This window comes from Podarcis bocagei (genome assembly GCF_964188305.1).
Source record: "Podarcis bocagei genome assembly, chromosome: 12".
Taxonomy (NCBI): Eukaryota; Metazoa; Chordata; class Lepidosauria; order Squamata; family Lacertidae; genus Podarcis; species Podarcis bocagei.
The window spans coordinates 1,460,028-1,485,884 of NC_138137.1; the positions used below are offsets into that span (position 1 = coordinate 1,460,028).

The following is a 25,857-nucleotide window of genomic DNA, read 5'->3' on the forward strand; positions in this document are numbered from 1 at the left end:
TGCAGCAAGGGACTCAAGAATGATGCTCAAGAGAAAAGGCTGTCCACAGAAAAACATGTGTGCATTATTACAATATTCTAGAGGCTTTATCAAATGCTTTCCAGAGGCCTATCAAATCTGATCATATAAAACGTGAATCTCCATTGTGTGGGATATATTGCTTCTTGTGTTATTATTCTCCAAGGCAGAGAATTGTAAACTTATTTTTATAAATACCAGTGGTGTTATCAACTCTTTACTATTGATTTTCTCTTAGAGCAAACTCTTTATTGCCTCTGGAAAGTTTTATGAATGTTATTTGCTCTGAACTAACACAACCTCTGTTTAACCTTTCCATGAAACTATAAAAAGCAGGTGTGTGTGTGTGTGTGTGTGTGTGTGTGTGTGTGTGTGTGAGTGTGTGTCAGGGAACTGCCATCGCAGTCAGGAGTGGAGGAAGGGCTCCCGAGAAGGTCCCAGCAGGAAAGGAGGGGACTCAGTGACCGGGGAAGGAAATCAGCGTTACACCAGGGAGAAAGGCGGGCAGAGGCGGGCTTCGGAGGGATGGCTCCAGGACTCTTCGCCAGAGACCAGTGGGGAGAGCATTGGTCCTCCACTGCCCACACCCACCCTGCGCAGAAGACTTCCGTGCAGGGAGGCTAGGCGGAGACTATCCGTCAAGGAACTTTTATGTTGGAAGAAGTTCAGGAAACGCCCACTGACGGATTCTGCCAGTGACTGAGACAGACGCAGAATCAGGACTGTCCAGCCAGGGAAAGGTTTATCCAGGCAAACCTCGCCGAGAATGGCGGCAACTTACGCACAAGCAACCCCTAATTCCCATTACAGTGATTATTCATACTGATATTCAAGAAAGTGTGTTTACACAAAGAAATATTTATTGCATCTACCAACTAAATGATCAGCTGCTGGATTAGGCAATAAAAAAATTGTCAGTTGGGAAAGCTACGCAACTTAGATCTTACCCAAAAGAGGCATTCCATTCACATTCATCTCTATAGGGAATGTTAGCCAGGGATGTATTCTCTCTTTTTTTTAAAATGATATTTATTAGAAGTTTAATAGTTACAGAAAAAAGAAAAAAGAAACAATAAAAAGTTAAACAAAACAAAACAATACCTTACATCAGAAATAAAAAGAAAAACAAAAAACAATACAGCAAAACAACAAGAAAAACAAAAACATTTAAAAACACATCCGATATTTCCGTATCTTTACCTTTCATTTACTTGTTTCATCGACCTCCTCACACCTCCCTTTTTTGTATTCTAGTTCAATTAGCTATTTCAGCAAATCCTTTCCATCTTTCTCAATTTTTTTTCTATAATTTATCTTAACACAATCTAACCTTAAATTTTCCACTTTGGCCCATTAACAATCTGTTTTTACTTAATTCTTTATAACATTTCTGCTAAAGCCATATAGCTTCATTCCAGCATCCTTCTAACATTCATTAATTTTGCAATATTTCTGTAAATAAACTTTAAATTTTTTCCAATCTTCTTCCACCGACTCTTCTCCCTGGTCTCGGATTCTGCCAGTCATTTCCGCCAATTCCATGTAGTCCATCAGCTTCATCTGCCATTCTTCCAGGGTGGGTAGATCTTGTGTCTTCCAATGCTTTGCCAGGGATGTATTCTCTGAGCTCTCATGAACCACAGTATTCTCCAAGCAGGGATTGAGGGTGGCGGGGACTGGGGAGCACGTAGCCCTTGAGAACTCCAACGCCCATCAGCCCCAGCAAGCATGGTCACTGGTCAGGGATGAGAAGAGTTGCAGTCCAAGCACACCTAGAGGGCCACAGGTTTAGGTTCTCGAAATTGTACTTTCCTATCAAAAATTGTACTTTCCTATCAAAAATGGTGTGAAACAGGGCTGTGTTCTTGCCCCAACCCTCTTTGGCACATTCTTCTCCCTGTTGCTCTCATATGCCTCCAGCTCGACTGAAGATGGCATGTACATCCATACAAGGAGCAACAGGGGTCTGTTCAACCTGACACGTCTCCACGCCAAGACTTCTCTGACAGATGTCATTTGCAGATGACACAGCTGGGACTGCACACTCCAAGGAAGCTCTACAGAGACTCATCAACTGTTTTACCCAAGCCTGCAGGAGGTTTGGCCTCACCACCAGCCTGATGATGACCAACGTCTGGAGTCAGAACGTTGTGAGCCCTCCATGCATCAGCAACGGTGACCACACACTTGTGGTGGTTTGTCTCCCTGGGATCCACCATAACCAGCAACCTCTCTATCAGTGCTGAGCTGGACAAGCGTTTTGACCAGGCAGCTATGGCAATGGCTTGCTTCTCCAAAAGGATCTGGAGAATGTGATGTCCAATACCAAGATGAAGGTCTACCAGCCTTGCATGTTGAGCATGCTGCTTTATGGAAGTGAGTCGTGGGCAACTTCCAACAGTCGGGAGCGACGCCTCAATGCCTTCCACATTGCGATCTACTGGTAGATCCCTGGTAGGTTTTGGTAGATTACGGTCGATCACTGTGTCCCTTTCCTTAGTGTTGGTAAAATAGAATCCGGCCCCAGCTCCTCGCCCCGCCCCCCATTGTTGCACAATCTGCAGAGCGGAAGACGGAGTTTACTCAGTGAGGCCGTTTGTTTCCCCAGCGATCTGTAGCAGGTAGATCGCTGCCAATTTTTAATTTTGTGAGTAGATCACAGTCTCTTGGGAGTTGGCCACCCCTGCCCTAAACCATATTCAGAAAGCAAACGCTGCCCATTGCTGGTTTAGCAACATAGTGCTCTCCTAGAAATATGGGCAAAAGTAGTGCAGGGGAAAGCTGCATTGAGGATTTGGTGCAATGGAGTTGTGTTGTGTTGTGTTGTTATGTGACTATGTTCCCAGTTACTACTAGACCCTGAGATTGGTTGCTTGGACCAGCAGGGATTAATATGAGGATTATCATAGTCTCCAGACAGTTTACAGATATCACCCCCACCCCCCTTTAGCAGGAGTTTGAGAGAAATACCAGTGGTGCTCTAGCCACTGACATTATGTTATGACAACAGTTACAGAGGCATCTAGGGGCAAGTAGGAAACTGATTAAAAATGGGGGGGGGGGCCTAACTTAGGCTGCAACCCACCCAAACAAGGAGGCCTCCCCAACCCACATCAGGCTTGCTTTCTAATTCTGAAATTTAGTTTGCCCTAAAACACTGGGGTGTCAAGCAGGAACTAAGATAGCATGTTGGACCAGGTTCAACCTTCCACTGAGTCATGAAGTGTACAGTTATTGGCCCAAGGGCACCTCTCATGGGTTGAACCTACCTCATAGGTTGTTGTGTGGATTAAAGAAGGAAAGGGAAACATATATCTCAAGCCCCTTGATGGGATATAAATGTAATTTAAAAAGTGAAGGAATCTGTCAAGATTCATTAGCTGCACTCAAGTTTAAGCACATAACCTTCCATGTTGGACTGTAGCCATTAAATTTAAGACAAAACTCATTTCGGAGCAGATGAGGGACACTCACTCACTTTCTCTTCTGCAACATTGGGTTGAGTCCGTTGCTAGCCCTGTTCAGAGGACCTTTGCTGAAGTGACCAACATGGGACCATTAATTTCAATGCATCTACTATGAAAAGAAGTAGGATTGACAGGCTAGTTTTACAGAAGATGCTAGATGACCAATGCCTTACCTTTGCCTAACATCCCATTAATACTGTGAAAATACTCACATTTCAGCTCAAGTTTGATGAAGTCTGTATTCCCCAGATTCTCAAGAAACACTCCATCAGCTGCTGATGTTTTGAAGTAGAAAGAAATGTCAGCACTAGTTTCCCCTTGGAAGGTGGAGAAGTGGAGATATGAAGATGGAGTAATGAATGAAGCTGCATTCCAATAATTCTCTGTAGAGACATAAGAAACAAGGAAACATGCATTGGTGTCCCAGCGTTCTTTTTGAGCTATGAGTTACTTCTAGTCAGAAGAAATAAAAAATGGAGCTGAGAAGGGATGGGTTTTAAATTCCAAATAGACTCCGGTACTCTTCATGTGCCTATGTTTCTTTAGAAGTCTACATTTCTTTTTTAAAAATATGGTTTTATTGATTTTCAAGATATAACAATTACGAAAAAGATAAAAATATACAAAAACAAAATCCCAGCTTCTCCCGTCCAGGATTTATTGATCTAGTTGTTTGCCGAAGTCCCATCTGTGGTTTAAGTAGTTGCCATTCTTCAGGGTTATCATTCATTATTTTATAAAAGGGACGCAGGTGGCGCTGTGGGTAAAACCTCAGCGCCTAGGACTTGCCGATCGCATGGTCGGTGGTTCGAATCCCCACGGCGGGGTGCGATCCCATCTTTCGGTCCCAGCGCCTGCCAACCTAGCAGTTCGAAAGCACCCCCGGGTGCACGTAGATAAATAGGGACCGCTTACTAGCGGGAAGGTAAATGGCGTTTCCGTGTGCTGCGCTGGCTCGCCAGAGCAGCTTCGTCACGCTGGCCACGTGACCCGGAAGTGTCTGCGGACAGCGCTAGCTCCCGGCCTCTAGAGTGAGATGAGCGCACAACCCTAGAGTCTGTCAAGACTGGCCCGTACGGGCAGGGGTACCTTTACCTTTACTTTACAGTGGTGCCCCGCAAGACGAACGCCTCGCAAGACGGAAAACCCGCTAGACGAAAGGGTTTTCTGTTTTGGAGGCGCTTCGCAAAACGAATTTCCCTATGGGCTTCCTTCGCAAGACGAAAGCCCATAGGGAAATCTCCGGGACAGCGGGGAAGCGCAGCGCTTCTTCCCCACTGTCCTCGGACCTCCTCCGAAGGCTGGCGGTGGGGCGGAAAGCCCTTCTCCCCGCGCCAGCCTTTGGAAGGCTCCTCTGAAGGCTGGCAGTGGGGCGGAAAGCCCTTCTCCCCGCGCCAGCCTTCGGAAGGCTCCCCCGAAGGCTGGCAGTGGGGCGGAAAGCCCTTCTCCCCGCGCCAGCCTTCGGAAGGCTCCTCCGAAGGCTGGCGGTGGGGAGAAAAGCCCTTCTCTCTGCGCCAGCCTTCGGAAGGCTGCTCCGAAGGCTGGCGGTGGGGCGGAAAGCCCTTCTCCCCACGCCAGCCTTCGGATGGCTGTCCTGAAGACTTGCGGTGGGAGGAGGGTTTTCCTTCCCACCGCCAACATTCAGAATGCTGTTCTGAATGTTGGCGGTGGGGAGGAAAAACCCTCCTCCCACCGCAAGCCCCGGGAACAGAGGAGAAGCGCTGCGCCCCTTCCCCTCTGTTCCCGTACCTGTCCTGAAGGCTTGCGGTGGGGAGAAAAGCCCTTCTCCGCACCGCCAGCCTGGCAAGCGGTTTCCATAGGAACGCATTAATTGATTTTCAATGCATTCCTATGGGAAACCGTGCTTCGCAAGACGAAAAACTCGCAAGAAGAAAAAACTTGCGGAACGAATTAATTTCGTCTTGCGAGGCACCACTGTATTTTATAAAAGGATGCCATATTTCAACAAAATCATCTACATCATTTGTACCAGTCAATGTATGTAATCTCTTTGTTAATTTTTCTGATACAGCAACAGACCATACATTCTGCTTCTAATGAGAGACACACAGATGTTCCAATCCTTTCCAATTATTTCTTTATAACAAAGATCAGATTGCCCTTCTTTAAAAATAGTTAACAATCCCAGGGGCTTTATGCAATTTAAGATTTTAAGTTTAAGCTACAAATCCAAAAGGTGGGTGGGTTGTTTTTTAACATATTGCTGAGAATGGGCACCAGACACAACTGAGGCCAGGGTCTTAATGCAATTCAGAAAAAGTGATCAGTTATATCACACAGGACAGATGGACAATTCAAGAAGTGCCAAAAACTGCCATTAGATCTCAGACCGGGAGCCAAATGAGCTATCACATACTGTGGCACATTTCCCCAAACTGGCTCTGATTTGAGTTATGGTACGCAGAACAATCTAGGATGGATTTTCATATGGAAGATAAGGGGCTATTTTATCTTTCTGCCAAGCAACAAATGTCTACTGATTGCAAGCCCAGTTATAAACTTCCGTGATTATGTATTTAGAGTAACTGAAACCCAAAAGTCAGGGTGTTGTTGGCTGTGTGAACAATGCAAGCAATTGAGATTCAGAGACAGATAAGAATACACATAATCTCATTTGTGAAACGAGCTTCCTGCAACAGCTTTGCAAAATCTGACACCTGCTAGTTGCTGTTGGAAATCAATTCAGCTTTTAGAATCATAGAATCATAGAATCATAGAGTTGGAAGAGACCCCAAGGGCCATCGAGTCCAACCCCCTGCCAAGCAGGAAACACCATCAGAGCACTCCTGACATATGGATGTCAAGCCTCTGCTTAAAGACCTCCAAAGAAGGAGACTCCACCACACTCCTTGGCAGCAAATTCCACTCTCGAACAGCTCTTACTGTCAGGGAATGGGATCTGATGGAAGCACTCAGACTTTAGGGTCTCTGATGTTTCTCATCCAATAAATACCATTCTCAGCTCTTCCCAGTGCTTGTTAGGCATATCTAAGGTGGTATTCTAAGTTTCACTCAGAGGAGACCGAGTGAAATTAATGACCAGATCCATTAATGGCAACAGGTCTACTCTGAGTAAAATGACCACCAAAAAGTAACAGTGAAGGAAAAAAGACAATGGACAAAATACTCATCTGCGTGTCACATTCTGGATTAGTTGTAGTTTCCGGGTCACCTTCAAAAGTAGTCCCATGTAGAACGCATTGCAGTAGTCCAAGCAGGAGATAACCAGAGCGTGCACCACTCTGGCAAGACGGTCTGCAAGAAGGGAGGGTCTCAGCCTGCGTACCAGATGGAGCTGGTAGACAGCTGCCCTGGACACAGAATTGACCTGCACCTCCATGGACAGCTGTGAGTCCAAAATGACTCCCAGGCTGCACACCTGGTCCTTCAGGGGCACAGTTGCCCTATTCAGGACCAAGGAGTCCTCCACACCTGCCTGCCCCCTGTCCCCCAAAGCCAGTATTTCTGTCTTGACAGGATTCAACCTCAATCTGTTAAAAAACATGGGGGAGAGGACGGAAACCCTGAGGCACCCCACAAGCAAGAGCCCAGGGGTCTGAACACCCCCCCCCCCACTTTCTGGACACAGCCCAGGAGGAAGGAGCAGAACCACTGTATAACTATAAGACCCCTAGATATTTTCACATGTACTGCTGGTAAGCCAGGTGTCCCACCATCTTATATTTGTGCATCTGGTTTCCCTGCTTAAGTGCAGAACCTTACATTTGTCTCTATCGAAATTCATTGTTAGTTTGGGCCAGTTCTCCAATCCGTTAAGGTCATCTTCAATCCTGAATCTATCTTCTGTGGCATTAGCTACCCCTCTCAGTATGGTGTCACCTGCAAATTCCCTCAATTCCTTCATCCAAGTCATTTAGAAAGATGTTGAACAACAACGGCCCCAGGACAGAACCCAAAATGATGAGGAGCCATTAATGAGTACTCTTTGGGTTTGATCAGTCAACCAGCTACAAATCCATCTAACAGTTACCTCACCCAGCCCATGTTTTGCCAGCTTCCTCACAAGAATATCGTTGGGGACTTTGTGAAAAGCCATACTGAAATCAAGATATCTACAGCATTCCCCTGATCCACCAGGCTTTTAACTGTGAGCTTTATGTGACATGACTTGATTTGAGAAACCCCTGCTGGGTCTTAAGAATCACAGCACCCTTTTCTAAGCGCTCACCATTTAATTATCTGTTCTAGGGTCTTCCCTGGTATCAATGTCAACCTCACCAGTTGGTAGTTACCTGGGTTTTCTCTTTTCTTCTTTTTGAAGACGGGGACAACATTTGCCCACCTCCAGTCTGCAGGGACCTCACCTGTTCCCCAAGAATTCTCTCTTTTTTAAAAATAATTTTTATTAACCGACCAATCAAATCAAATCAAATCAAATCACATCACATAAATTCCGAATTACAAAGCCGAATTTTAAATTTTGTTGAGGGGACCCATATTTCAAGATCCGAAGGGGGATTCTGATCATCTTCTTGCTACTGCATTAATGTCCGAATCAGTCCAAACAAAGTTCATAATTCTATCCAGTCTTATCTTGCTGTTTCCGCATCTCATCTTGTTCGTATATTTTCTCTTTTTTCTTTATGATCTCTTCTGATAATCTCCTTAAGCCGATAAACACCAATAATAATCCTGTGTGAATTTTCCGTTCATCCAATCCTCAAATCGAGATGGTTTCCATATATCATCACATTCATAGATAACATCGCTCTTTCCATCATTAATCACAGAACTGTCGTTCTTAAGTCCCTCTGAGAAGTTTCACTCACAATATAAAAACAGCTCTATTTCTCTATTTCTCCTACCAGACTTAAGTCCTCCGACAGAACTTCCCAATATGGCGACGGTATTTTTAACTGCGTCATTCCAAAGCCCTTATACATTCCATGCTCTTCTTAAAGCATGCTTTGGTTAGAAAGTTTATCTCCACACAGACATAAATCCACAGCTTAAGTCCTTCAAATGACATTTCTGACTTGTGGGGGGGGGATTCTTGTTTAATCACATAGAGGAAAGAAAGGAAAGTTTTTCTCCCCCTCCCCCATCCAGTCCTTTTGCCATACCGAGTCTTGGTGTGTCTTCATCTGGTTAATTCTTGTTCTTCCGACTCGTCTTGTTTATCAGAGATCTCTTCTGTTAGCAGTCTTTACTCCCCCTCCTTCCTTGAAATATGTGCATTCACTTCATCCTAATAGTTTCTTTTGAAGTTCTTACAGCTAGAGGCGCGGATCAGAGGCAGCGTCCAGGAGCGCCCATATCCACAGAAGGGCATTCTGCCTAGTGCCCCCATCCCCTCAAATTCGGGGGTGGTATAGGGCACAGCAGGCAAGGGCAGGCCCCCCCACAATCCTGGGGGGGGGGTAGGGAGGCTATTTACTCCCATCACAGCCTCCAAATTACCTCGTGTGGGTCGGAGAGATGTTATTGTCAGCCATCTTCTGATGCGCCCCTAGTGGCCCCTCGTTCCCCAAGAATTCTCAAAGATAATAGACAAATTACACCAACAAGCTCCTGTAATACCCTTGAATGCAGCTCATCACGCCCTGGAGATTTGAACTCAGTTAAAGCAGCTAGGAGTTCCTTTACCACCTCTTTGCCTATGTTGGGCTGCAGCTCCCTCCTTACATCATTTATTCTCTTATCACCAGGTTGGACACTATATTTGTGCAAATAAAACCATATATACTGAAGACAAACCAGTTTCCAGTTACCTTCATTCCAAGGAAACCAATCTCTGCGTATATGTTGGGACCCCTGGAGTCTGGAGATTGGGGTGCACACAGCACTCTCGTTTGCAACTGTGTTTCTTGTTCCTATCTTCAGTATATAGGATGAATAATTATTCTTTCTAGGCTTGCCCCAGGTTTGTACTTGCAGGGAGAGATTTAATGTGTGAAACAATGCATGTTAAACATAATCTGTAGTAATTTCCACAATCACAACAGCTGTAAAAATTGCCACCACATTAATAGGAATTATTGCTGACTATGGCCCTGATCCAATTGTGATGTTTCTTCATTCAGGCATGCGCCCTTCACTGGGAAGGGAGCTGGGGTAGAAGGCCAGGGTGTGAGACAAGAATTCCCTGCTTCAAATCCCACCTAAGCCACAAACTGACCAAGCAGCTGAGGGACAGTCCCCAAGCTGCACGACGAGGATGATAAATACTGACAGGTTCACTGAGATAATACGTGGAAACTTCTGAACATACTGGACTATGTGTTTAGGATGTCCCATTATATAACATTATCTCAATGTTATACTAATTCAGAAAATTACTATCATTGCAGAGACTGAAAGAGCAGATGCCTTTACCAGTACTACTTAATGGATGCATCCATTTCCATTTTTTTAACCTCCTGCCCTTTTCAAATCACACAGTTAAAGCAGCAATAACCTGGTTGTGTCATGCTTGAAAAGCTTGCCAAGCAATTTCTATGCCTTGTGAACTGCATGTTGTTTGATAAGTTTTACAGAAGCTAAGGAAGAAAAGAAAAGAAAAGAAAATAAAAGAAACGCCAGTTGGAGAGTTCAAAGCCTCATATTTGTTTGTTTCGAAAGAGTATTAGACCATCGTTTTCCTTTAACATATTTGGGGGCCTCCGGTCAAGAAGCAGCATTTAAATGAATGAATAGTGAGGCAACATAACAAGCAGCATAGCTCTGAAACATCTTAGTTCTGGGCAGATGCGATGTTAAGCACCTCTCATCTCTCAGTGCTTCTTGATCTGTCATCAGGAGATAGGAAATGTGTGCGAGGCATCGCTCAGAGCCCCGTCTGTGGAAACCCTGCAGCCATTTCCAAGCAAAGGTTATTTCCTATTGTGGCAGAGCGGCAGCTCGGATCTCTTGGAACAAAGGGTAAGCTTTAAGAGCCACCTTTGTTCTCCTTCCTGGCCTCTTGCATTTGCCAGCAGCGGCCAGCAGCTGTGAGAGACATCAGCAGCAGCCCAGTGAAGCAATTCCGCTGAGGGACGAACATCCGTCAGGAAGCGGATCTGTTCGCTCTGAAATCTTCTGTGACCCAAAGAGTCAGCAGCAAAGCAGCAGGTGGAACACCTGAAGATTTAGGGAGAGCTTGCACACACATTTGATCCTCTTTTGCAGGGCTTTTTTTTCAGCCAGAACTCACTGGAACTCAGTTCCGGCACCTCCCAGGTGGGTGCCATTATAAGACAACAAAGGAGGCTTTCTTGGTGAGTTCCGGCACCTCTTTTTCTAGAAAAATAGCACTGCTCTTTAGCAACTCTTGCGTGTTTATAGTGTAAACCACCTCAAGAACTTCAGTAACAGGAGGGTATAAGCACTGCAGATAAAAATAGTGCAACATAGCTGCTACCACCCTGAGGACAGTAGGACTGCTCAGATGGAGAGAAGATGTAGAAAAAGACCCCAGAGCCATCATTTGAATATTCAAAACAGGCAGCATCTCTCCTCCTGACCTCTAAACTTTTCCAGACTTAAATGCGCCCAGTCCTTTCAACATTACAGCTTTCCTTGGCTCCCTTTCATATACAAAAAGCACCATATTGCTTGCTATTGCAATGCACTTTGCATGGATGGCTCTTCCTCTCTTGCTTTAAATGCTATCATTTTTTGAATGTACAAGTTGAAAGTGCAAGTGACAAATTAAAAAGAAAATATGGCTAGAATGGTTATGAATGAAAAGGACACTCCCCCTTGAAGAATAGTGTGCTAGACTGTTACAGAGCAACAGGATATTATTTTGTGAGTGAACTGGGCATCTAATTTTTTATCCTGAGACACTGCAGTCTTTTTCAAAGAGGGGCATCATTTCCAAAACTACTAACACAACTTCACACAGTGAAATATACTCTGAGTCCTGTAGTGATTTCATGCTCTTTATTGCTTGTAAAACAGTGATTGAATTACGCCCCCCCAACCTCAGGTTTTTATATACATTATTTACATAATGAGCCCCATCTGATTGGCTAGGCCTGCTTCCCTCCCGGAGCCTGATTGGTCTTCTCCTGCAGGCCAATCAGTTGTTGCATTCTAGGATCCTACTTGCCTATTGTTCTAGGATCCAAGCTTAGTGCATAACACACAGTGATAATGAAAGGAGAGGAAGCAGGTAGAAATTCAACCTGTAATGGGGGAAGTAAAAGGATCGAGGAAATCAGATCCCCTTTTCAACGGTCCTTTTTTATTTTACTAGAAGACACTGGTTTTCTAAAGCAAAACACGTGTTTGCATCCTAAGCAAAGGAAGGAAGGAAGGAAATAAAAGAAAACACCAGAGAAAGGGAGGGCACAGCTCACAAGAACTGCAAAAGGACACAAAAGTAAAAGTAATTACAGCAAGGATTCTCCCCATCCCCATCACTTACAAAGGAATCCCTTACAAAGGGCATAATTTATTTGTATTTATTAATTAAATTTATATACCACCCTTCATCCATGGGCGTAGCTAGTATTTATGTTGGGTGTGTGTGTGCAGGCTTCATGTTAGGGGAGGCAGAACCTCAGTTAGATATTTTTATTGATTTACTTGATGGGAGGGGGCAACTGCCCCCCCCCCGCGCCTTTGCCCAAGCCTTCATCATCAGATCTCAGGGCGCTTCACAGAATAAAATACCAGATAAAAACACCAGTAAATGATGGACCCCTGTTTTTCTTCACTCTCCAGCTGGTGCTTGCACAGTGCAATGTCCCTGGTCCAAGGAATGATGCATGCTTCCCCCCCCCCAGTGGCACTCTGTCCACCAGCAAGGCTAGCTGGGGATCTGGATCCCAGGGTCATGGGCTTCTCAGGGGTTCCTGCGTGGCTTGGGCTGCGTGGCCCTCGTGGTCCCTTCCAGCTCCATGATTCTATGATTCCAAGAGGCTGAACTCTTCCCTTAGCACCACAATCCACAGTATTTATTTGCCTGTGTGGAACTGAAGAATTGACAAAGCACTACCATTCGCTCCTCTGATTTTCTAGGGAGATTAGTGCTTCTTCTTCTATCCCTTTCCTTTCCCGAAAGCCGTCACAGTCTTTTCACGCCAACTATTTTCATATTATGTATTCTGCATTTTCTCCACAAGATGGGAACACATTCAACTGGAAGAAATATATTGAGTAGATGATTCTGCTTTTTGTAATTACTGAAGGGAATGGGCTTAAAAATTGCATCCTCACTGTTTTTCAAAAGAAACTAGAAACTATTAGCTGCCACATGCAACTGACGCCCCACCCCCCAGCTGCAGTTCCCTACTTGGCTCTCCATGAATGTTTGTTATAAATAATCCATTCTTATTTAGCATAGGAATATATTAACTCTTATTAAATTTAAACTGAATGCATCTTTGGGAACCTTAATTTACAGTATTGCCAAGTATAAATAGCGAGGGTTGCCACCAGTTCCACACCCATTACTCAGAGTTTTATAGCCGCACTGAAATTGACCAACTAAATGACTGTCTTGGGCAGCACATGATGCCATAAAGCTTAATGCTGATTTATTATTTAATAAAAGGTGTTGAAGATAATCAGGTTGTTTTAATGCTCAGTTCGCAAGATGCGATGCTCTGAATGGAACCCAGCCAAACAAGAAACATTGTCTTCTAAACATTTTGCTTATTCCCCATTTCTGCCTTCAATAGGAAGTGTTGGGAAAGCCTTTTTTTTTGGGGGGGGGGAGCCTATTTCAGAACAGGAAGGATTTTAAGGTGAGAGTATATGAGATTTATGGTGGAAGTATTTGTTACGAGTGGCACTGGAATGCCTCAGAAAAGAGCATCCTTTGCCAATTTCTCCTTGTTTCCCTCCAGCGTTCAAAAGCACTTGCACACGCATGACGCCACCGCACTGTCGGCACTCCTGGTGGATGAGATGCACAGTATGAAGAGCTCATGACGCAGGCAGGCAGGGGTCCTGGTGCCTGGGCGCTGCCATGTCACCATGCAAATGGGGACAAAGAGCTTTCTAGGCCGCATCGTGCCCCAAATGGCATAATTGTGGTGGGGCCCAAATTTTGGAATTAGTTTAAGTTTAAAATATTTTTTAAACAACAACATTTGAAAATAAATTGTTGACCAAACCCATTCTGAATCAGGCTGAGGGGAACTTCCCAACACTAGTTGCAAGGAATGGGGAGGGACATCAACAGGGAGATGCAATTTTGGGTGGCATTCCTATACCATCCATAGCATGTGGTCTCACAATGAGGGTGAGAATAGGAAATCATTCCCCTTTTCGTCTGGTCTGATACCATTTTCACTGGTGAACCAAGACAATCCTCATTTCCTTTAAAGCCGTCTACCTTGCATTCCATATTAATATATTGCATGAATAGGATTAATGTCTTTAGAAGCTGCAACAAGGCAGTGGTGTAGTGGGGGGTGCCTCGGGTGCAAAAATTCTGGGAGGCACACATTTTCAACACCTGGTGCTGCTTCAATACAGCTGAGCGTTTCAGTCACTGATGTCCATTGAAAACGGCTTCTCCATGTGAACCAGGAAGTGACCTCTCTAGACAACAGAACGATTCTTCTTTTCTTATCTCTGTGACTGCAATCTCCTGGGTGATGCAGACACCGGACACTGTTAGGGAGTTGAATGTGCATGCGTACTCTGTCCGTTTCCCACCCTCCCCTATGCACGGCCCCAGGCACTGGCAACCCATGCTACACCACTGCAACCAGGTTATGCACTGGACATGATTTTATGTTCTACTTTCAAAAAGTACAAGGCAGCCTTTAAATTCTGCAGACATTTTCAGACTGTGAGAGCTTGGGGGTAACACCTGGTGTGTTGCTGCTTTAGGATTACGGTGCCATGATGCATCGTTTTTGTTAAGTTGTGGGCAAACATATCAGACGACACAGCGATTCTTCAAACAGCTCTTCTTTATTCAGATGCCAGAACAGAACTAAGCTGAGGGGCTCAGTCAGCCTGCTTATATAGAGCTCCAGAACAATGTAACTGTTGCCATTTTCTAAAACTATCCAATCACTGAACGACACTTTTTGATCCTTCATTTGCATAACTATCTACAGTATCCCCCTGCTGGCCCAGGGTGAGAACTTCAGTACATAACAGTTTTGGACTCCTAAAAAATACAGTGACTAATCTCCAAGATTTATAAATTCTCTTCTCCTGTTTAGATGAATGCGGGGGGCCTCCAGGAACAATTTCACTCCTCCCCCATGTGCTCATTTCCATGCATTGCATGAAACAAGCTACTACCAGCTGCCCTAGAAGCGCTTTGAGGACTTCCCATGCTTTATTTCTAAACAGTTAAGAAAAAGTGGAAACTATAGCAATTGCCAACTGGGGAAGCAGTTCATCGCTCAACAATGGTGAGATTATTAAGAGGGGAAACAAGAATAGAAGGAAGGGAGAAGAAAAATAGACAAACATTCAAGAGATGTAAGTGAATTGCTTTCTAAAAATTATGTCTGCTGAGGGGAAGTGATTGCAGACATAATTTTTAGAAATTAGGAATCTTCAAAAGTCTACCTATTTTCAGTTTCAAAATACTTCCAACAGAGGGCAGCAAGATGTAAGATTTACACCAAACAAGCCTAGCCCTTTAACAGATACCAAATTTTGATCATGTTTTCTAATAAATGCATTTAGACAACTAGTTACATTTGACTGCCCACCAACACACACACACACACGAGCGCGCGTGCACACACACACACACACACACACACACACACACACAGGAGGTTTTTTTTTGTTTAAATTGGATTTCTGATGTGAAGGGACACACCCCTCCACAATTTCTCTCCCCCCCCCAATTTGTTAAATTCAATAATTTTCTCCAAGGTTTGTATTCTGAGATAGCAAAAAATAACTTTGGTGGGCATTCATGAAAAACAATTTAGGAATTAAGGGGAAAGAGAATCTAAATTTCCTAGGTTTTCCTTATTACTGGTCAGGGGTCCCTTTACCTTTATTTGTGGGTAAATCCCAGGGGACCCAGAGATCCGCCCAGCTTCCCTCCCCCTTCTACATTTGATGTGCAAGCCTGCAGGCAGTTTCCCCTTTATGCCACATCTGGATCATGGAGGCACTTAGTAAATATGACAAGTGTAGAAGCCCAGTGAAATTCATGGTAGATTGTGAGCCAAATCCCTGCCCCCAGCCCACCTGGAGCTTCCCCTCCAAAGTAACAGGAAAGATGAAGAGTTGGTCCCTGAGTCAACAGCTTCTCCTCCACTGTCATTTGGGACAGCTCAGTCTCTCTTCTCCCACCTGCCTGGTGAGGCTGAGGGGAATTTGCAGTTCCCAGGGCCCGTCCTTGGCTAAGGTCAGTAAGTGCACACCTCCCTGGGCTGCCAGGGATACTAGACTGATGAGCGACTCCTGCTCTTGCAGGAAAACCACCTTCCCATATGGCCCCTCAACCCCAGCTTCTGCCACGGGGGGCAAATGCACAGAGAATGAGAAGAAACCCTTGACTGCTTGGCTCTCCCCCAGCACATCCACTATTTACTACAGCTGTACATCATTTTTGTTGTCTTCCTCTGGAGAACAATTAATATGCAGGCATTTCTGCTTTAGGAAGATGCAGAATAAAATACTCTTGCTTTTTTTGCAGACAAAAAACTGACCATTTGTTTCTAAAAAGAAGAACACATAACTAGGATGTGTGTGTATATGTACAGAAGAGCTATGTTCAAACAAATGATACTAAGCTTTTATCTGAATGAAGATTTCCTCTGACAATATAAACAGCATGATCAGAGCTCAAGGGCTTTGTGCAGGTTATCAGAAGAAGCCTAAGATAAAAGAGGGGCCTCTTATCATTTGAACTCAGCGGGAGCTCTAACATTAGACACCAAGAGAAAACATAAAACAGCCAGTGCTTAATAACTAGTAATCGAAATGACATGTCTATATTGTATTTTCTAGCTGTTTTTTCAAACTTCTCTTTCTGCTTTGAAACGGGAGTGTGTACATGCCATCAGAATTCACAGTGCTGCTCTCCAGATACTCAGGAACAGACACCTTGATCCTAAACACATTTGTTTGGATGCAAGGGTCAGTTCCAAGATGAAGTTCCACCTGTCTTCAACATCCATGTGTGAAACAGCCATGAGAGATCCTGCACCACTGACACACCTTCAGAGGACCTGATGTTACATGAATCACCATGTTTTTCAGTGTAGGAAGTTCACACCTTGTGGGCCACTGTGTGAAGTGTATGCAGATAGGAAGCAGTTTGTGCAGAAAATGTTCTGAATGCCATTTCTCAATAAACACACATCCATTGCCATATCAGAAGGTGTTAGAGCAGGGGCACTGGCGGAGGAAGAGGAGTGCGGGGGCAGTGCCCCACCCCTGGCAGCGCAATCCCCAGGCTGCCATCGCAGCTGCCCCCCTGCCCGACCTGGGGGCCCCATCCCCAGGTGGCCCCCCCTGCCCCCAGGATGCGCACCAGCCCCACTCCCGCCTGCTCTCCGCCCCCCCCCCCGTGCCGGAGCATGAAGCTCCGCCACTGAGCAGGGGTCAGCAAACTTTTTCAGCAGGGGGGCGGTCCACCGTCCCTCTGACCTTGTGGGAGGCTGGACTATATTGGGGGGGGGGGAAATGAATGAATTCCTATGCCCCACAAATAACCCAGAGATGCATTTTAAATAAAAGGACACATTCCACTCATGTAAAAACACGCTGATTCCCGGACTGTCTGGGGGCCGGATTTAGAAGGCGATTGGGCCGCATCCGGCCCTCAGGCCTTAATCTGCCTACCCATGTGTTAGAGGCTTCCTTATCACCAGGGCTATTTTTCTAGAAAAACAGAACTCACCTTGTTCTCTTAGATTGGCAATGGCACCCACCTGAGAGATGCTGGAATGGACTTCCAGTGAGTTCTGGCTGAAAGAAAGCCCTGCTTATCATACATACATGTGACAAAACTAGACATGGGCGCATTTGGACCATGGGCCAGATTTTCTATAAAGACATGATTATCTTCTGTGAAACGGTCCTAAAAGATCTGGCATATTTCAACAGAACCTGTTTCCAAGTATGGGTCACGTATGTCTTCATATTTGTGTGCACTGAGCTGTGGGCACCCAAGTAAAAATACAAGAGCCTCATGAGTAAACAGGCATAAAATTGCACTGTGAGAGCCCTGCTCTTTTTGTAAACAGGCCCTCTCCCCACCTGTCCCTGGCACAGAAAGCAAGCCTAGCAATGGAAGAGCTAAGGAGCTGCCCGCTGCCAAGCCTGGCACAAAGTGATCCAAGCGCAGGTCAATACCATCCTATTTCTTTTAAAGCTTTCCTTAAAAATGGATATAATTGAGGCTGGTCTGATTTGACATGAAATCACCCCACTTCCTCCCCCACCCAGCCCCACTTCTAACAGTTTTCTAGGTGAAATGTGTGTTCGGAGGGCATGGGGCAGGGAAGTGGCGGAACTCAGGTGTTTGAGAAGGGAGCTGCCGTGATGTAATAGAATGTCAACTGACAAACATTGTTAAGAATTATGGGGCAACCAGGTCATAAAAAGAATAGAGGCCGGCTGCAAACACGATGCATTAATCACATTATTCACAATAGACTGGAGAAGTATGGGTAAATGTGGGTTATTTAGGGTCAGTCCCTCTCTCCCTTCCTAAAAGCATCTATAATATCTGACCCAATATTAAAATATCAAAACTGTTCCTGCTTCAAGATTTTACAGTTAGAAAGCAGTGATTTTTTATATTTTGTTTCGCTCTGTTGCTAGCTGTACTTAAAGACCACGTACTAAATAAGGTTGCTAATAAATAACTCCCAGAATTTGAGTGTGCTTTATTTCCAAAGCAAGTTATCTTTAAGACTGTAGTCCCAGAATGTCAGCTCTGTGAATATTAACAAAATCGCCATTTAAGCCCAAATGTGCTCAGGAGATGAGGGGAGCAGCAGCCGCTGTGGGAAATGGTTTTAAAGAGCGAGAAGCAAGGCAGTTAATGGTATTTAAATACTGTACTGTTAGAATATAGTGTATGATGGTTACTGCCTTTTGGGGGAGAGCTGATGGTTTGTTGTGAGGTTTATCTCAGGGCATATCTGCCAGCTAAAAATTTAATGATTTACAGTAGAGAAAAGCAATTATTTCTATAGCAGGTGCATAAGTTGATCTGACTGCATTCTTGTTGTGTCCCCAATAAGGCCAGTTTACATTTAGTCAGTTGTATCCTTTTGTTGTCTCATAAGCAAACTGTTTGGGAAGCAAGTGTAATTCTCTCCAGGGCCGCGGACTTAGAAAAAATATTGGGGGGGCCCGGGAAAGCTCATGAATAATAAATAAGCTCATGAATATGCAAATAAAGTGGCTCCGGCCCTAAATAGGGCAAGCCACGCCCCCCAGCCAGCCGATTGGCTGGCTGGGAGGTGTGGCCAGTCGGGATTCCCCTGTTCTCGCCGGATTTCCGGCAGTGCCTCCGATTAGGGCGCGCGGCTGGCTGGCTGGCGAAGGAACAGGTGAAGAGGAGGCGGGGGACGGCGGCGGCGCTCTGCTGAAAGGGCGCCCGCCCGAGATTATTGGGGGGGCTGAGCCCCCAAAAAAATTTTTTTGAGGGGGCTCGAGCCCCCTCAAGCCCCATGGAGTCGGCGCCTATGATTCTCTCACAGTGAAAGAAAATAAAAATATAGGTCAAATGTACAAGACAAGAGCTGACCTAGAAATAAAACTCTTGTCTGTAGGGTGGAGTATCACTGGGTGTGGGAAATAAAGATCTATTGCCTTTGTGTTAGGCCAGTCGGTTTCTCTGCACCTCCTCCTGCTCTAGGGCACATGCAGACCTGCTACTCACGAGAAGGCTGAAGTCTCAGGTGGTGATTTGCAGGTATGACGGAAGACCTCACGTTATCTCGAACACAATGCTCTTCACCCTAGCCAGTTCCCTCAGCGGCAGGGAAACTGAGGTGTGTGCATGCACCTGTGAGGAAGCCCCCTGCCGCTGGGGCACTCACCTGGCTGGAGAGATCTGGAGCCAACTGATTGTCATCTCTGGAGTCAGGGGAGGTGGGCTGTGGGGAAAGTTGCCTCATTTGCTGTATAATGATGGAGGCAGACTCAACAAGAAATTGTGGGGTGTTACTCATTTATTTTAGTCACCCATGTTTTGTTGTATTATTATTTATATTTTAAGCATTATTGTGTCCCTTTTTTATGCCCCTGCCCTGTTTTATTATGTCCTATGGTCAAACTTTAAACAAATTAACCAATAAATTAACCCAGTTAAGATGGTACTTCAATTTCTGTTTTAGATGGCAAATTTTGGCTACAGTCCACAAGGCTGTTGTCTAGTGTTGTCCCACAGAAATTCATGGCATTTGTGTGGAATAAATTCCTGCGAAAGATGCCCTTGATTTGCCCTTGACTTGAATTCTATCCAAATAAATGTAAGATGGGGGCATATCACTTGCTATATCGTGCATCAATAATATAGTGGTGTTATCACAGTATTGCAGGCAAACTTTAAGATAAAAAATAAAGATTAATTTCAGGAGGTGTTCACGAAAAGGAATGGAAATCTTACATCATCAGACGAGCTGGGCTCAAATTAAGCCTCTTCGCTTTCCTGCATGGCCTACCTGAGCGTGTGGTGTCCGACCGGGGCGTCCAGTTAACATCCCGTTTCTGGCGAGCATTGCACCAGACCCTCGGGACAGAGGTCTGTCTATCCGCCTACCACCCACAGACCGATGGCCAGATGGAACGGGTGAACGCAAATCAATACCAATAGAGGAGGAAGAATAAGACAGACTGTTCCAGATGTTACATATTGATTATTGATTATTGAGGTGGAGAAATAATATTAAGGAAAAAAGAAACACAGATGGGATAAGGTTAAGAGAGGATGCTAAGCGTACTGTTCCTACAGACTGAAGAACATTTGCAGTCCTCCTGTGGAGTCGCTTGCTTTTGGTCTCTGGTCAGACTAGCGTCACTGAAGAGAGGGCTACATCAGCCACACAGAGCCCTTTGGGGGCACAGGGGAAAGGCAGGCTGAGGGGCAGCCACATGGCCATGGAGAGGCTGCCATGGAGAGGCCAGGCGATTCTCCCTTGCAGCTGCCTTTGCTGCTGGTTTTGCTCAGGACTTGAGCCAGCTCCTCCTCCCTGAGCGCAGCAACAGTGGCCCTGGTCATTGTGGGCTCAAATCAGAAGCTGGGGCGGCTTTTGTAATTCCGGGGCTGTCCCTGGAAAATTGAAACACTTGGAGGGTATGCAGATATGGTGTTGTTATAAAGAAAATTATATATAAGCTTCTGTTATTTTTCCAACATGATAACTAACTTGAGGCCCATTTGTTTCTCATAACAAATTACAGATGTTCCAGTTGCCTTCATGTTTGTGGTAATTAGCAAACTTGGCTTTTGGAAGAGAGAGATATGATGAAAAAGATCTCGGCATCTGATCCTCGGCTTTACGCTGTTATGCTGAGCTGTGTTCCAGTATCCCTGAGTGACAGAATATACTGCCAAGCAAGCTTCCAGAAAGTAAAGCATCACAGACACAGAGATCCACATTGTTTGCTCTCCCTTTTTGGAACAGCAAACTAGACATGACACAATGCACAAAATTAGCATTGCACTGATTGTTTTAGGGGGGAAAGCAGGTGCCAGGTCCCCATTGGGACGAGGGCCTGGTGGAGGGATGCATACAGACTTTAACCTTTTGCTCTCTACTGGGACCCAGTGTGGAATAGTGGCTAGAGTGCTGGATGAGGACCAGGGAGACCAGGGTTCAAATTTCGACTCAGCCACAATTTAAGAAGGATGTTGACAAGCTGGAAGGTATACAGAGGAGGGTAACTAAAGACTCAGCTATATAGGTTTTAAGTGTGTTTTAAGTGCATTATACAATTGTGACACTAGATGGCGATAGTGAGCTTATGGCAAATTTATTTTTCAAAATGCTTTTAAAAAGCATTTTCACAGTGTTTATTATATGTGTTGAGATTCCACCTATGATGCCAAGGGTCTAGAAACCAAGCCTTTGGAGAATATTTGGAGGCTAAAAATGAAAAGAAAGGGGCAATGATGTTTATAGATGCTGAAAAAGCCTTTGATAATGTTTCTTGGAAGTTCATGATAAAGCTGTTAGAACAAATCAGAAGCGGTTCTAAGTTTTTTAAATGAATAGCAGCAATCTATTCAGAACAAAAGGCCAAACTAATTATAAATCAGGTGATAACAGATGATTGTAAGATCCAAAAAGAACGAGACAAGGATGCCCATTATCACCATTATTGTTTATCCTGGTCTTGGAAGTACCGTACTTGCCAAAAACATAAGAGCAGATAAAGAGATTACAGGTGTAAAAACTGGGGAAAGTGAATTCAAGTTAAAAGCGTATGCAGATGACCTAGTGATAACAGTGGAAGATCCTAAAACTTCACTCCCTAAAGTAATAGAAAAAATTCAGAAATTTGGGGAAGTGGCAGGATTTAAGCTAAATAGGAATAAAACTAAATTATTAGTTAAAAACATGAAGGAAGAAGAAAGAACCGAGTTAGAACAAAACATTGAGATTGAAGTCCATAAAAAGGTTAAATATTTAGGAATTTGGTTAACATCAAGAAATATAAACCTATTTAAAAATAACTATGAAAAAATTTGGCTTGAGGTAAAAAGAAATTTAGAAATATGGAGTAGAATGAATCTCTCGTTGTTTTGAAAAATATCGGCGATTAAAATGAATGTGTTGCCAAATATGCTATTTCTTTTTCAATCAATACCAGTCATCCTGAAAGATGAATGTTTTAAAAAATGGCAGAAAGAGATTTCAAAATTTATTCGGGGGGGGGGCAAAAGGCCAAGGATAAAACATAAAATACTTACAGACATAAAAGACAGAGGTGGGTTTGCCCTCCTAGACTTTAAACTGTATTATGAATCTGCTTGTTTGGTATGGATCAGGGACTGGATGAGATTGGATAAGCAAGAGGCACTAGAACTAGAAGGACATGACAACAGATTCGTCTGGCACGCATACCTATGGTACGGGAAAGGAAAGGTTCATAGAAGTTTTTACAACCATATAATCAGGAAATCACTAATGAGAGTATGGGAGAGATACAAAGACTTATTGAAACAAAAGACTTTCACCACATGAAGCATTACTGCTCAAACCACTTGGAAAGAAAGGAAAATGGCTCACATATGCTGATTTATTAAAGGAACATGATGGAAAATGGAAATTAAGAGATTATGATGAGATCAAAGACCACTTTCAGAGTTGATTGCATTGTTGACAACTATATGAAACACATAAAGAAGACAGTAAGAAAGGATTTAGTTATACTAGATCTAGGTTTGAAACGGAAGTGATTGAAGGGAAAGTGAAACTACTGAAGGCCGCATACAGCATACTATTAGAATGGGAGACGAAAGATGAAGAGGTAAAATCAGTTATGATTAAATGGGCACAAGATGTAGGTCACAACATTATGATGGAAGATTGGGAAAAATTATGGAAAATTGATTTAAAATTTACAGATTGTTCCCTATTGAAGGAGAATTACATGAAGATGATGTACAGATGGTACACGACACCAATGTAGTTAGGGAAAATGTACAAAACTACTTCAAATATATGTTGGAAGTGTAAGGAAAAGGAGGGGACATTTTATCATATGTGGTGGGATTGTAAGGTAATTAAAAAAATTTGGGAAATGATATACAATGAATTGAAGAAAATGTTCTATTTAACATTTGTTAAAAAACCTGAAGCATTTTTGTTAGGGATTGTAGGGAAAGATCTGCCAAAAAAAAGCTGAGAAACATCTTCATGTATGTGACAATGGCCGCGAGAGCCATCTTCAAATGTCTGAAGGGCTGTCACATGGAAGGTGGAGCAGGCTTATTTTCTGCTGATCTGAAAGGCAGGACTTGAACCAATGGCTTCAAGTTATGAGAAAGAAAAGTCCAACTAAACTTTCTGACAGTAAGAGCTGTTTGACATGGAATGGTCTCCCTTGAGAGGTTGTGGACTCTTCTTCCTTGGAGGTTTTTAAGCAGAGGTTGGATGGCCAACTGTCATATATGATCTAGTTGAGATCTGTGCATTGCAGGGGGTTGGGCCAGATGACCCTTGAGGTCCCGTCCAACCCCAAAATTCTATGATTCTAAGTTGGACTTTTTATGCCCTTTAAGAACAAAAGTGTTGAGTTGTGCATGCGTATGTAAACGCATGTGTGGTGGGCTGCCAAACTGAGTCTCTGACCTGGGTGAAAGAAAACCTGTTTTTGTCCCTGAAGGTGCGAGAAGGATTCCGTAAAGTTATATATTTGCAGCTGTATAAAATTGTAGGGGGGGTTGCCAAATTGCAGATTTAAGGGACATAGAATCATAGAGTTGGAATAGACCACAAGGGCCATCGAGTCCAACCCCCTGCCAAGCAGGAAACACCATCAGAGCACTCCTGACATATGGTTGTCAAGCCTCTGCTTAAAGACCTCCAAAGAAGGAGACTCCACCACACTCCTGGGCAGCAAATTCCACTGTCGAACAGCTCTTACTGTCAGGAAGTTCTTCCTAATGTTTAGGTGGAATCTTCTTTCTTGTAGTTTGGATCCATTGCTCCGTGTCCGCTTCTCTGGAGCAGCAGAAAACAACCTTTCTCCCTCCTCTAGATGACATCCTTTTATATATTTGAACATGGCTATCATATCACCCCTTAACCTCCTCTTCTCCAGGCTAAACATGCCCAGCTCCCTTAGCCGTTCCTCATAAGGCATCGTTTCCAGGCCTTGGACCATTTTGTTTGCCCTCCTCTGGACACGTTCCAGTTTGTCAGTGTCCTTCTTGAACTGTGGTGCCCAGAACTGGACACAGTACTCCAGGTGAGGTCTGACCAGAGCAGAATACAGTGGCACTATTACTTCCCTTGATGCTATACTCCTATTGATGCAGCCCAGAATTGCATTGGCTTTTTTAGCTGCCACGTCACACTGTTGGCTCATGTCAAGTTTGTGGTCAACCAAGACTCCTAGATCCTTTTCAATGTACTGCTCTCAAGCCAGGTGTCCCCCATCTTGTATTTGTGCCTCTCATTTTTTTTGCCCAAGTGCAATACTTTACATTTCTCCCTGTTAAAGTTCATCTTGTTTGTTGAACTTGTCTCCAGTGTTATTCCATAGGAAATCCACCAGACATTTACAAGGAGCAAATATGCAGACGAACCATCTGCCCTTCCCCAAAGTATTGGAAACCTTGAATCCCACTGAAATCTGCTTGCATATATCTGATGGCAAGACCAAGGCTTAGGATAGTGTTTAAAATTATAGCCTTGAGCACTGTTTGTGGATCATGCCTAAGTGAGGAAAATAACATGTTTTATTACACCAGCATTTCTGCAGCTGAAAAACTCTGCTGGATGCAGTTAATACACCACATCTATTGACTTACCGTATACAGAATATCCATTAACACCTTAACATTCCCCCTCAAATCCTATTACAGAGGAGTAATGCTCAAAGCCCCTGCTTAAAGTAATAACTTCTAGGCCCTTTACCGCTTAGGTTCCCACGTTCACCTTGCAAAAGATTATAACATTATTATAAAAACAGTGTTTGGGAGGGAAAATGCAACTCCTTACGGCTGTTCACATCTACCAAACTCTTTCAAAATTGACACTGGGGCTGCATTCAGAGATACTAGTAAATGTTAGATCTGCACCATATTCTCATAGACAATTATTTGTCCACTCTGGGCTTCTGTTCACAATGCAAATTATAATGGTAAGAAAACTGTTTAAGCTTTCCTTTTCAGCACTCTCAATACATTTGTGTTGAAATGAACATTTATTTTAAATGGTGAAAAAGCATAGTACTACTTCATGGCAATTTCTCAGAAACCTTCCAGCTGTTGTAGTTGGTAGAGTGCTGGTCTTGAACTGTGGTGACCAGTACAGTCTCCTTGGATGAGGAGAAAACATGGCTGGCTGGCTGTTCCCATAGGTCTGTGGGCACAGCCCTCTTCTTCGCTGTGCAATTACCCTGGAAGGGGCGCCATGTACTAATACTTCCAGGCGCCTTTTACTTAAAAGGGTTCAACAAGCATGGCAAGTGCTGCACTTTGTAGCTTCTGGAAACTGCTAAGCATCGGAAGGACCAGGAACCACCTTTGACAACCTTATAAAGTAGTAGCTCTAAAATATTACTAGTTCCAAAATATTCCAGTGTGTATCTGTAGAAAACACTTGGCTTTTAAATAGATTTTTTTTCTTTTAAAGATCTGCACAGACTTTTCATATAACGGACTTGCCGGTCTTTTTCCTGCAAGGGTCACAGACCAGATCCAAACTCTCGTGTCCTTTCCTGCCAGAAAAGCCCAGGGATACAGGTTCTGAAGCTACAAGCAGAATCACCACCC

The 25,857-nt window shown here is 44.1% G+C and overlaps 1 protein-coding gene across 1 annotated transcript in view; it reads right to left on the reverse strand.

The window, feature by feature from the left end:
* The window catches only part of CNTNAP2 (contactin associated protein 2), a 1,111,520-nt gene that overhangs the window by 83,067 nt on the left and 1,002,596 nt on the right, over nt 1-25,857 (reverse strand). The window contains exon 16 of the mRNA XM_081165093.1: nt 3,698-3,868. Coding sequence (XP_081021219.1) covers nt 3,698-3,868 — 171 coding nt within the window. The remainder of the gene's footprint in view (nt 1-3,697; nt 3,869-25,857) is intronic.